At 40.5% G+C, this 14351-nt stretch overlaps 1 protein-coding gene across 1 annotated transcript in view; it reads left to right on the top strand.

The window, feature by feature from the left end:
• The first annotated feature begins 216 nt into the window (after positions 1-216).
• The window catches only part of gab3 (GRB2 associated binding protein 3), a 122432-nt gene continuing 108297 nt past the window's right edge, over positions 217-14351 (top strand). The window contains exon 1 of the mRNA XM_048544093.2: positions 217-456. Coding sequence (XP_048400050.2) covers positions 385-456 — 72 coding nt within the window. The 5' untranslated portion in view covers positions 217-384. The remainder of the gene's footprint in view (positions 457-14351) is intronic.

A 14351-nucleotide genomic window follows, 5' to 3' on the forward strand; every position in this document is an offset into this window, starting at 1 on the left:
AAGCATTTTCTCAAATAAAACTCCCATTTTATTCCACAATTGTGTCTTGGGAGCTCACTTGAAAGCGCTTTCAGTTTTCCTTTCTGCATTTATTGGGGAGAGGATACGATACTATGTGTGTTTGTTGTTTACAGAACGTCATACCATAGTGTGACTATTATTGGATAGATCTGTGCGATGGGTGGGAGAACTAGTGCCTGCGGTCGTTGGCGGAGCTTCCGCCTCTAACGCAAGGAACTTGTGCCATAGACAGATGAGAGATATTGTGATGGATTTTACACCGCATCGTGCATGGAGAAACTGAGTGACAGCGCTAACAACAGGAGGAAAAACGCAGCACAGAACATAAATCTGCCCGAGAACTAAGTCTCCCGACTTGCAGCAATGAGCGCAGAAGACATCGTTTACACTGGCTGGCTCATCAAATCACCTCCAGAAAAGAAATTAAAGCGCTACGTAAGTAAACTGTGTGCTATGCCTTCAACCCGAGTACGATTTGATGCAGATACAGTTCAGATCTACTAAAGTACGGATCCAAACAAACCACACTCTACCACACAGGGAAATATCAGCCAATGATCTTGACAACATTTCGCTGTGTATTTTTGGCCAATATAAGTAATTTATAGACCAACAGGCACAATGCATTTCAGGACTTCAATATTACACAGCACTTCAAGCCACCTTCGTTTTTTTAATTTATCCATTTTGTTGTAAAGGAACTTATTTCAGTTGTCCTTTTCCTCACGTGGGGGGCCCTCAGTGTTTTTACATATACTGCAGCTAACCGGCCGCCTGTTTTTTTTCTGAGAAATTAGGGCGTGTTTTCAAAATATCACCAAATCGGAAGTCGTGCCATAAGGTTACTGGCGTACTTCAAGCAGCGATCCAGCAGGAACTGGGAAAAAAAAGGACAAATGAGTACTTAATAACAACACTGGACCCGCAATTAGCAGAGGCTGGGGCTCTCCATAAACGCTTGTGAATCGGACCCCAAGTCCACCCACCGCCATCATGTTAATAAATTTTAAATTTATACCAAGGGTCACATGTAGGCGACAGTGTAAGTGACCCGTTGCAGCTGCTTCACGAATAATACGTTTCACTCAGCGAGAGAGCTCTACTTAATGGAATTGTTTGGATAGGGGAGCTGCATTTGTTGCTTTGACACTAAACTATGAATTTCTAAACAGGATTGCAAATTAGATTAGTCTCTGGCACTTGTTTGTTTGTGAGATGCTCAGCGAAAGCTCTCTCTGCTATGTTCCATGTTTGCGAGCTTCTTGTGAGCATGCCTTGCATAGTTAGCCGCTGGATCAGTCCTGCAATTGGAAGTTGTGGAATGATATTAGCGTATGGCAGAGAATAATACAACGTGTTGGAATGACTGGATCTTGTCTTAAAGTGGTTATTAATCTGTAATAGATCACCGTGAACCACGAGTTCAACCAACAGACCGATAGCATTCAGTTTACAAATTGAATCGATATACAGAAATAATACCTCGACTTAAACACATAAAACCCAATAAATTAAGTATTGCAACGATGTGTTTGCAGTGCCATTCACATCGAAGTTAAATTTGGAAAAAAGCGTTGAAGCAAATAGATCTGTGTTATGGGGTATCAGGGAGATGTGCATTTGGTGGTATCAGCTTATGTCACAGATAAGTCTTGTGTACGGTAACCCTTTGGGATAAAATGCCGGAATAATTGGCAGTCTCTATCGTCCTTGAGAAACTGTCAATGCCACACCCCCACTCCCTGCCAAAGATATGCTCCTTAAAATAACGCCTTAAACTTGGTCTCCTGATATCCCAGCGTGGACATGAAAATGTTTCAGCTGCAAAGGGACGGGTTGATATAAAAAAAACTTCTCATCTCTGGTCGAACTGAACTTGTTTACAATGCTGCCTCCAATGTCTGGGGCATAGAACTGTGGATTTGCAATAAATCACTTAGCTCTTCCCGCGAGGATCTTGTCTGGCTGGACGGTAATTGTGATTCACAAAGCATATGCATTGAGTATGATGTATTAATAAAGCTGTCTTAAAAAGGTGACAAAGTATATCGGGGAGAAATGCTTAAATATCCGATCTGTATCATTTACAGATTTCAATGCATCATCCATAGTGTTTACCATTCACTCTTCATATGAACAAATATGCCTTAAATATTACTGTTTGTAATATGCCAGGACACATATACATTTGCTCAGTTTCAATATTATACGGGAGAAAGAATTTAAAGTTTGATCAGCTGGTGTTAGGAACAAGACAGAAACAGTGAATGTAGGTTTTAGAGTGTTTGAAGCCTGTTCAGATAGATTCAATTCTCATGGATAGACACACCAATTACAGACTTGATCTGTAGTTCCAACATTGACAATTTATTTTTGATTTCTATTATAGCCATTTGTATTTAGTTATCTGTGGCCTTCAGCTATCCAGCAGTCTATGGTGTTTAGTAATACTTCAAGTTATTATTCTTTCCTAAAATAGTTAAAGCTCAAGGCAAAAAAAAAGCCTTCTATGGTACCTTGTGTGTTTACTATTAGCGGTATAATTATCAGGCAATTATTCAGACAAGTAAAACCTGTCCTGCGTTTATAGCATCCATGTACTGTACACATCTTAAGCAAACAGTTGGACATTTTAAATATTTACAAAAGCATCATGTATAAACAGAACACATATTATTTACAAGTGTGATTATTTTATATTCTGTTTACCTCTCATCCTTGAGTGGCTTAACTCTTGGAATAGGGCTTTATTAGTATTGGTCACTTTTTGGTGTGTCATAAATTCTTTTTCCAAAGAGTTTACATGGTGAGTGGTGGTAAATTGTTCAACCATTGGGACACCACAATTGAGGCTATCCTGTTTCCAAGTGCCCAACATACCTACTTACTTCCAGCAGGGACCAGTAGGCAAAGAATAGTGATTGCACATCAGCAGTGGTCCTGTGAAATTTATGGCTGAGTTTTTCAACTATTATGCAAGAAATAATGTATAAGATGTTATACATGCAGTCTGTAGGATCACTTGAAAAGGAATAGCATTTGAAGTTTTGTTAGCATACTGCTGCTAGACATATTTTGGAAGTTACCATGAGGATAAATTTGGAGAGATCTGGTCCATGTGGTGTGATGAACAGTGTTAGCACATTGTAAAAGTAATTCAGTTTCTACAGAGCACTTATTCAAGATAGCTATTGGAGTATTAAGGTGCCCTCACTCCTCTACTGGAGAAAGGAACAAGTAGCCTTGCTTCTAGTTTGAGGCAATTGTTCAGTGACCATACACTATTCTCCACCCTCCTTCCACCTTCCCTCCTGTCCCCACTGGAAAATGCATATATGTTAATATTAGATAAGAATGTATTCATGCTGATTAACAGGTGTGTCTGTCTGTTTGTTTGTCTGTCTTTCCTCAGACACTCCAGACCTGCTAAGTTTCTCCAGCAATTTTTGTTTTATGTTTGTTCCAAATGGTCATTAATCTTGTGTTAAATCTGTACATGCCCATGACAAGGCATGATTGCATGAGATAACAAAAAAAACAGTTGAGAAAAAAGAGAAGTGGTAGCTTTATAGAATTACATAGTACAGGAGAAGATGTTTTAGCTCCTTGAAAGAGCTATCCAATTAGAAACTCACACACGTAATCACCCTAAAGCTCTTGAGTTTCAAAACTCTCTCTTTTTTTCAGAGTATGAGTTTTAAGGGAGCTTGCAGACTGCTTTTTGTGTTTTAGCCACTGCATTCAAGGTCTTGGGCCTAGATTTTATGGAGTGGTGTGATCTCCATCACTGCTGCTATCTGCACCTGTCTGTAAGGTTGGAGATCCTGCTCAAGGCCTAACAGGAAAATAACTGACCCACAGCCATTTAATGGAGAGTTGGCCAACAATAGTAAAGGTGTTGGATTCCTGCCCCTCAGGAGGTAGATAACTCTGTTTCAGAGAAAAATGCCAGCCATCAGAGATCAGCAACTCTTCACTACCAACTGCATCTCAGGAATGGCAGTCACTGATGTACTGCGTTCAGGATTCAAGGAGGTACTTGGCACTGGATCAGGGCTTGGTAATTGATTTGGGGTATCTGTCTGGGGCCAGGTTGGAAGGCCATGGCAAGAGGAGAGCCAGGCTTTCAGAGGCCATTGGGGTTGTTAATGTGCAGTGATAACACTCTTACCTATTTCCAGCCCACACGAGGAAACTTACCAGGCTGGGTGTCTGGCACGAAGCCTTTTGACTGATAGTTATATCCACTTGGAATGAGGCTGTTTGGTTTTCATTCCAGCCATTATTCTAGTAAAATGTCAGAGGGGTCAGGGATGGGTAGGTAAACAGTAGACAGGCCACCACTGAATCTTATGTGCTCCTTTGACTTCAAACTCATCGAATGGAGAATGTAAACTATAACCTGTGTCTTTCTCAGTGCTTAAATGGTATTTATAGTTCATAAAAACTGAATTTTGTCTTCTCTCCTATCAGATCTGATTAAGTGAGTAGGTGAGAAGTTGAGTGCTGAGGCTGCAACTTGATGCAGGCAGTTGCAAATCCTTTGATTTTTGCCTCTTTTCAGTCATTCATTCCTCCAAACTCAGTCACTGTCACATATGGGCTGGATTTTATCTGTGTGTTTGTGATGGGCTTTGGACTGGTTAAAATTGGGCCCTGTCCTCTCACATTCACTCATGCATGCTCATCTCACACAGATTAATATTCACTCACACTTTTATTCATCAACTCACATAAACTGTCAGTCTGTCTCAGACCTGTATTTGCTCACTCAGTAATTCACCCTTTTACCCTTGTAACTTTACCCTCACATGCACCTAGATTTTCTTCAGTCTCACCCCTTAATCTTTTACTCAAACACTCAGTCACACTTATTCCTATACATTCTATCTCACTCTTGTTGATATGTTCACTATCTCCCTCACTCAGTAACTCATTTGATGCTTATTCTCTGTCAAATCCATGAACCTTTGCTCAGTCTCTCACACACACACACCCTTGAACTATCTTATTAGTTTATGCTGTTTTCTGTTCAATAACTCAGTGAAAGGGAGGGAGAACAATGCCCTGATCTCATGGTGAAAGAGTTGACATTTTCACTGTTTCAAGCTGAAGAAAAATGAAAGAAAGATATAAAAAAAGAGCAATTCTCATACCTATAATTTAATCATAGATAGGACTGAATAAAATAGAGATTTTAAAGTACTTACAAATTCATGCCCCAAGGGTTCCCACCACTTTTGTGCAATGACTTCTTTTATTTCAAAAATCCACTTTTCGTATATGTGTCTATCTGTATATAGTCACAAACACAGTTCGGTTCTTTACATTAGCATGGAAACAAACAAACACTGGAGTTTCACTCTATCCAAACAAACCAAAGGCATCTCTTACTTGAACAAGACTGTATTTACATGCATTTGGGGCATCAAGAGGGTCCAATAACTGAACGCACACCCATTGTACTTTGGCAGAAAGCCCTTAGACTGTGGTCTTTCCCTACTGTGCCTTGATGGCAGCTGGTCCAATCTTTAGTGCAACCCTCAGCACATAGTCCTGGACCTTGCAATGTACCAATCTGCAACACTTGGTCAGAGCCCTGCATCATGGAGCTGCTCGGGATGAACTTTGACAAAAATGACTGCATTTTTCTGCAGACGACCTTTGCAAAGCCGCATTCTGGAAGAATATGTGTGACACTCCCTACCCCCCTGCAGCTGTTTCGAGGGCAGGATGCGCTGGTGCAGGTGGACTGGGTGCACATGAAGGATCTCACAGATAATGCCCTTCTCACCACCAGCCAAATGATGTCTTGGTGCTTGTCAAAAAGCTCTGGTGATGAGGCGTTATGCCAAATGATTTTGACAGTCTGCCCAGGGAACCATGCGACAGGATCCACCTTCTTTTCTCATAGGGTCTCAAGGATGCTATGGTCTGACCACTTTCTGATAGATTGTGGTTAAAAGGTGTTTTTCTTTGCAAATTGCACCATGAAGAACAGATGATACTGAACAGTCCAACTACTTGGAGCGACCATGGCAACGAGCCCAGCCTAATCCTTCACAACACCAGGCACAGGTGGAACTTCAGTATGTAGTGGCACTTGGTGTCAGTGTACTGAGAGTCTGTGCACAGCTTGATGCAGCCGCACACAAAGGTGACCATCAGGATGAGGGCAACATTGGATATGCTCTTCACCTTTTACCTAGAGTTTTGTAAATGGTGTCCCTGCTGACACAGCATACCTTAGATCCCCAGATGAAGTGGAAATCGGCTCATGTAACTGCAATGACTTCAGGGAACAGGCCACACCTGCACCACATACAACAGCAGGGAGAGTGCCTCACACTTGATGACCATGTTTTTACCTGCAATGGAGAGGGAGTGGTGCTCCCAACAGAAAATTAATACTGCCAATTTTAAAGCCCATTTTTGAGACTTTATAGAATTACTCATAGACCGAATGTCTGTTCATCTACAGTCTTGTCACTAGGGGATTCCCTGCATCCCTGGATGTGGGTGAACTGTTGGATACTGTCTGCACTGAGGTAGCCATCCTGTTCAAAGTCTGGAAACTTGCTTTTTATGGGCACAGGGAAGGATTGGGAAGACCGCAGTGTTTGCTGAGATGTTCCTTTTTGCTGATTGGAATGCTTCACCAGGTACTCACAATTGTTTGCAGGAGACAGTGTGACTAATTTATACCGACAAACATCTCTGACTTACTAATTGAAAGTCACAGCTTACAGAAATTGATGAGGGGAATTAAACTGGCTATCTTCAGGCTTGAGTTTTTATTTGTTGTAGAGAAAAAGCAGCTCCTTCCCTTACAAAGATCTGATGATGTCTGCCTAAGAATTTATACCCTAAACTGATCAGCTACCAAGAAGCCAATCACACAGCTGCTTGCAGGCAGGAGCCCTTTGTCATCAGTAACTGTTCACAGACCAACCAGCTTCTTGTTGCAGGCCAATACACACCATTCATTCTCCATCCATACACACCACTTAAAACCAGCTCATCTCTCAAACAGCTTACAATGAGAGTCTGGTAACTTGCGTTTAAAAGGTGCAATAATCTTTCAACAATCTTTTTGGTTTTTAAAGCAGATTTTTTTTCCCATTTTACTTCACAATCAAAAGTACAGAAATCTGAAATGAGTGAATATTTACAACAACAAAATCCAGACCCTTGGCAGGGGAAAGCTAAGTCATCTTTATCTTGCGTCCTAATGTGTAATCTCTGATTTGGAACAACTGGATGCTAACAACTAGTCCTCATCAGCAGCATTCTTCATACATGCAAATTCATACAAAACATGGTATTTTCTAAATTTACTGTTTGATGGATGACAGAGTGTGGAAGTATCAATTGCCTTTCAATTATGAGAACTGTTCTGATTGCACTTTGTCATTATTACATAACATACTTTTTAAACTTTTCCTTTTTTATTTAAAACCTTTCGTCTTAGAAATAAATGGTTTACAGCTTATTTAAAAGGCTGGAGTGAAATTTTCAGCAGAAGTGAGTAGAAAAGAAACTCATGTTGGGTGTGAAACAGAGCTTGGAAAAATTATCTGTTTTGCGCTAATTCTACAATCAAATTTTACCAGAATACTTTTCATTAGTTTTTTACTGGTTAGCTACAAGGGAAAATGAAAGCCTTTCTTGCTTACTTGTAAGTCCCTTCAATTCACTGAAAACCAACAGGAAGAGGTTGGTGGGAACTGAATGATAAAAGTGCCATTTCTTTTGCCTGACTTCAGATAGGAGGCAAAGGTGAGTGCTACAGTAAAACAAAACAATTAAGTAGCAGTAAATTTTCAAAATTATTTTAAAATTTGTAATGTTTAAAAAATGTAATTACTTACAAGAGCTTTTTAATGAGTACTTGAAAATAAGGCCTCTATAGATATTTATCCTGTGTGCCCTTTTTTAAAGCTGTTTTCTAAGATTGAAAGTTCTTTTTAATTCATTATTGGGTTCAGGGCATCACTGGATAGGCCAGCATTATTGCCCATTCCTAATTAAGACTCAACCGCATTGTTGTGGGTCTGGAATCACATGTAAACTAGATCAGATTGGAACAGCAGATTGCCCTCGCTGAAGGACATTAGAGAACCAGATGGGTTTTTATGACAATCAACACTGGTTACATAGTTGCCATTAGACTAGCATTCTATTCCAGATCTTTTATTGAATTCAAATTTTACCATTCAGACCCATGTCCTTAGAATGCCACCTTGCTGTCCTTGATAACTAGTCCCCTGACTTTACAGCAGCACTACCGCCTCCCCTGAATGTGATCATATGCCTGATACCATTACTGTGGAGGGCAGCAAAATGGTCAGATGTTGCCCTGTCATCTGCTGTAGCCTGGAAGGAGCCTGTTCCAAAAAACATAAGAGAACTGGTGACACTTATAGTTCCAAAAAGTGTCCATCCATGTCCATCCTGGCTGTCCTCCAGCATCACGACGCCACCCGGAAACTGGAGGACCAGCACCTCATATTCCGCCTTGGAAACCTACAACCCAATGGTTTCAGTGCAGACTATTATTACCTTCAAAATCCCCCACCCTGGCCTCACCCTCCCTCTCATACCTGCCTCCTTAACCTGTCTGTCTTCTCTCCCACCTATCCGCTCCTCCCACCTCACTGGTCAGTCCCCACCACTACCTACCTGCTATCACCATCCCACCTCCCTTTCCCAGCCCAATTCCCCCTCTCTAATTATTTCAGAGCCCCCTTCCCCTCCCCCATCCCTAAAGAAGGGTCCTGACTCAAAATCTCAGCTTTCCTGCTCCTCTGATGCTGCTTGGCATGCTGTGTTCCTCCAGCTCCACACTGGGTTAGCTCCACGAAATGCTGTGCATGACCTGGCTCTGGACTCAGCTGCAGTGGGGTGATGTAGCTGAGTGAGAGCCTTCATTGTGAAGTCAGGGCATCCAAAATTTTGCTCCCCACAGAGGTTCAGGGTGTAAGGTGTTTAATTATCGATGTGAGTGTGGGCCCTTGTACAGCTCTTCAAACTAGTTACTCCAGTTACGTGATGGCTGGTAACCTTCGGTGCAGGAGGACAGTGGTAAATTAGACAGAAGTGTGTGATAAAGTTGGGAAACATAGAAACGTGGAAACAGGCCATTTGGAATTTTGAGCCTGTTCCATCATTCAATATTTCATTGAGCCATACAGCACCATTGAGATTGTGCTGACCGACCTACAGCAATCACGTTCTCCAGTCATAGTGATCACTGCTGATCTTCCAACTCACCTCCCCATCCTGCTTTAATCATAAATCTTCTGATCTCTTTAGCCTCAAAACTATATGTAACTCACGATAACAAAGTGTGAAACTGGACAGAAGCTTTTGTGCTCCTGAGATGCTGCTTGGCCTGCTGTGTTCATCCAGCTCCACACTTTGTTATCTTGGATTCTCCAGCATCTGCAGTTCCCATTATCTCTGTATCTAACTCATCCTTGAATACTTTCAATGTTTTGGCCTCAACTATTCTCTCCGGCAGAAAATTCCAAACTTTCTCCTCGTCGCAGTAAAAAAAAAGCCACCGATGTTTATCTTAGTGTAATAAGCACTGTCAGGATATTTAATATATTTTGTAAGAAATATACCTACAATTTAGTTTTTGAGCATTAAGACAAATGTAATTTCACTGCTCCCTGCCTTATATTCATCATAAATCTTCTTACAAGACCACCTGCCTGAAAGGATAGTGCACAAAAGAGAGCAATGTTTTTCAGTTCCACTTTATGAATGGATTTTATAACTCACATTCTGGAGTTGCGGATCTTTAACAATGAATGTAGGTGGTGAGAGGTGTCTTCTATACATGCAGAGAGTTCAGCTACTCTCCACTGTACACTAATAAGAATAATATGAGCCTCATGCTTAACAATGATAGTGTGAAAGCATGAGACAGTATTGTTAAAGTTTGAATTATGTGCTCAATCAATGAAGCCTGATATCCATTCAAAGCTTTCTTTCCCCCCCCAATCTGTGTGTTTACAATGTCATCACCATTATGGTCTTCATTTTAACGCTGTAAGAATGTATTCAAACATATCCTGAAATTTTCCTTATTTTCAACAATTGAGGAGATTCTAAGACGTAATGACATCTGGCTGATATACAAATGTTACAGAAGTACCTGAGGCATGGAATGAAGTCAAGTACAATTCCTATAACAACATTTACGTTTAATCTTTCTCTGGTTGTGTGTTGTTGTCATGAGGAGATTGGCAAAAGCAGGCCCTGTGAGTGAAATTGTTTGACCTGTAGACATTTTGGCACGTTCCATTTTATCGAAGGATATACTTCACGGTAGTAGTTCATCTCATTATTTAAATGACGTTGAGCTCTCCATTTACTGTTACCACACACATCTAAAGCTTTTGATGTGTCAACTGTCCAAGAGCTAGTGTATTGAAATTTCTACATTTACCTACAGAATGTTAAAGACAACAGATAATGGTTTCCAGAGACCCCATGGTGACAGGCTAGGATTGTGTTGGGGGGAGAGTTGCAAGGGGAAGGGTAAGATGGACAAGGCACTTGGTTGACAGGGAAAAATATTGGGGAAATGGCATCTATATCTGCAGTAGGCAAAAAATAAACATATTTAGATATATATTTAAATTCACAATGAGGGATGACTTTGTAGCTTCTCAAGCAATTTTTCAGTGACAAACATTCCCTCTCCTCCACTCCCACACATGCATCTAACTTAATAAATTACAAAATTACAAATTACTTGCTCCATGGAAGCAGTCTGGTGTGGGGAGGGGTTATGTGATGGTGGGGAGTGGGTGGGCAGCATTCCCACTTCGTCCCCACATTGGAGTTCTGGAGGCCACAGGACAATACAGCCCCAGGGACCAAGTTCAAAATATCAAGTGTTGCAAGATAGATTTTAACAACAGCAACTAATTTTTTTTGCCAATTACGCCTCATTTTGCCTAATTAGCTTGTGAACAATTTGAATTTACCAAATGTTCAGCATTTGTCAGTTTGAAGAATTTTTCTTTGTTTTCTAACTTGCTCTCCTCCCAAAGATGTTGAACCCTACTAGCTTACACTTTCAAGGCTTTTTGTTTATTCAGCTCAACTGACCCAATAGCTCGTCTACATATTTCAGTTTAGATATATCAGACAATAGACAATGGACAATAGGTGCTGGAGTAGGCCATTCGGCCCTTCGAGCCAGCACCACCATTCGTTATGATTATGGCTGATCATCCACAATCAGTATCCTGTTCCTGCCTTATCCCCATAACCCTTGATTCCACTATCTTTAAGAGCTCTGTCTATCTCTTTCTTGAAAGCATCCAGAAAGTTGGCCTCCACTGCCTTCTGGGGCAGAGCATTCCATATATCCACCACTCTCTCTGGGTGAAGAAGTTTTCCTCAATTCTGTTCTAAATGGCCTACCCCTTATTTTTAAACTGTGTCCTCTGGCCCTTTTTCAAGAAAACATTGGTTCAAGGATTTGTACAGTTAGGATACTAACAAATACTATGTGGAAAGTGCTTAACTTTTACATTTTCTGATTTGAGAACTGTTGTGATTTGGAAATTACAGCACACTGGACTGGTGACTCTTTGACTGCCCTGAATTTGGCATTTGACAATTCTAATTCCTTCAGGTAACAATGCTATGCTAATGGAAGATTTAGTTATTTTATTCCTGGAGTATTTTAAGATTCATAATCAGCTTTTGTTTTTGAAACACGGAATGAAGAATCAATGGGACTAAAATGCGAAAATGCAATTTAAAAGAAAACATTTATTTTGCAATGTAATTCTACAGAATCAAAGAATGGTTACAGCTCAGAAGGAGGCATTTCAGGCCACTGTGTCCATATCTGCAAAGGCAATTTTACTAATCCAACTCTGACAGCTTTCTCTACAACCTTGCAGACTTTTCAGGTGTTTTGCATTGAGCGTCTCACATCCTGCACTCCTCGAATGTGATTCTGCAGCTGGTTCTATAGTTCCAGATCCTGCAATAATCAAAAAAGTTGTAACTGTATATATGGCACCATCATGCAGGAAGTTATTCAATTCATCTTTGAAAGCCATAACTGCTCTGTACCATCCTCTGATGCATTGCATTCCAGATCTTAACTAATTGTGGTGTATAAAGGCTTTTCTTTATGTCAGCAATGGCTCTTTTCCAATCACCATAAATTGGTATTTTCTAGCTCTTAACACTATAGTTAAGATGTTATTATGTTTGACCAATGTAGAATTTCATGATCAAAGCCTGATGGTATATAAATAATGGTTTTCACTCTGTTGCAGCACTCCAATAGCATATAGGTATAAGTTTTCCATTCAGTTAATTCATTTCTGTTCAACATCTGCAAAAAAACAAGAAGTATAAATGCACTTTCTCTCCATGTCCCCTATAATTAAAATCACTTATGTAGTTTGACTAGGTTTTAAAGATAAAGCTTTGCTTACATCTTTTGATGGAACTTCTACACAGCATTGCGCCATCAGAATTGCAATTTAATTAGCATTTTTGAAGCAGCTAAAAACCTTTAATTAACTGTTGCTTCAGTGAAGTCTTGGAGTATTTTTATTTGACTCTCTCTCCCACTTCTCCTTCCCAGCCAACATGTCCCTTACATTTCCTCTCAACTTTGCACTCTAGAAAAGGCTTCCAGTTCAAACTGCACCAATTCCAAGAGATGTCAGCAGAAGTGATGTCGTGAAAAGCTAGCAGTGTGGTGTCAGTTGGTCTGAGAAGAAAATAAATGTGTCCCTCTGTCCAGATTTGTCTGTAATTAATGTTGCTGTATGCCATTTGGCAGACCGGAGCTTGTGCTCAAAACCCATACTTTGCAATTAAGGTCTCTTTATGTCCTAACTTGTTTCAATAAGCTCTTTAAGTTTTTACCTGCCTGTGATGAGAACCTTGATTGACTGTGAAATGAGATGTAAAATGACACTGGTCAGAAAATACTGCCAGTGGGCCTGGAAACTATTAGTATTTTGATTTTTAACCCCACAAGTACACTGCTCACAACAAGCAGGAAGAAGAGGGTTCCTGAGTGACAGGGTGCAGAAACATCCCTTAAAGTTAAATCCAATCTTTACTAACCAGATGTCAATTTGTAGACACAATTACTAATTTTGGAAAGATTGGTTGAACCTCCCCCTATCCTATTGTGACCAGGAATGCCACCTCTTTTGCTACGCCAGATTAAATCAGTTCTTTTACTACTGGATCTTGTATTATTTGATAGGCCACAGGTAGTGCAAGGCTCACATTTAGATTCCTGTACTTTGAGGTGTCTGGTATAATAAAGTCGCTACATGAAGAGAGGTTCTCCTCTGTTTTAGGGTTTATTAAAACCCAAACTGAAAGGCAAAATGAATGACTTTATTCAGGTTTAAGATGATTTTTCACACTTAATGCTGTAGTGACTATCAATTGCCTGATTGACTTTCTTTCAGATGCTGATTATGAGGGGATTATTTATAAATGTACTACTTTGAACTGTTTTCAAAGACAGACTGAAATACATCTTTGCATGTCAGAGTCTTTGCAATTCCTATTTCATAATTTGACAGGGAACTGCCTTAATCCTAGATGCTCCTGGCGGTCCAGATGACTATGTGTGGAGGAGGTGCCTCTAGCTTGGGACCTGAGTTCCAGGATTGGAGTTTGTGCAGTTGCTGTTGGCACTGCAGTGCATTCATAATGCTGAGAGACTCGAGGATAACACATCACATTATGCGGTGATCCAGTAGCTTGAGGAACTTCAGGCAGAATGTGAATGAGTGCCACACAGTGGCTGCAGGGAATTCTGAAGGAGATTGGTGAGCAGTCAGAGATCATGGTTCATGTTGACATCAGTGAAGTAGGAGGACAGAATAATAAGGCCCTGCAAGCAGACTTTAAGAAGTTATGTAGGAAATTGAAAATGAGAACTTTAAATATAGTAATCTCCAATTTACTCCCAGTACCACACAGTAAAGAGAGTATAGGAACAGAAGGAATGTGTGGTTGGCAAGATGGCTCACAAGGGAGTATACTAGATTTCTGAGGCAATGGGACCATTCCTGCGGGAGGTGGAAATTGTGTAACTTAGGTTACATGTGAACAGGAATAGGATGAATATCCATGCTGGGTGATACCAAGAACTTCTTCAGAGTTCTAAAGAAGGGTCCTGACCCAAAATACCAACTTTCCTACTCCTCTATTACTGCCTGACCTGCTGCATTCCTTGACCTCCACACTGTGTTATCCACTCTGGGAGATTTGTTGAGTGGCATTCTGATACCTACATAAGAGGGAAGAGAAGC

This window comes from Stegostoma tigrinum, chromosome 15 (assembly GCF_030684315.1).
Source record: "Stegostoma tigrinum isolate sSteTig4 chromosome 15, sSteTig4.hap1, whole genome shotgun sequence".
Taxonomy (NCBI): Eukaryota; Metazoa; Chordata; class Chondrichthyes; order Orectolobiformes; family Stegostomatidae; genus Stegostoma; species Stegostoma tigrinum.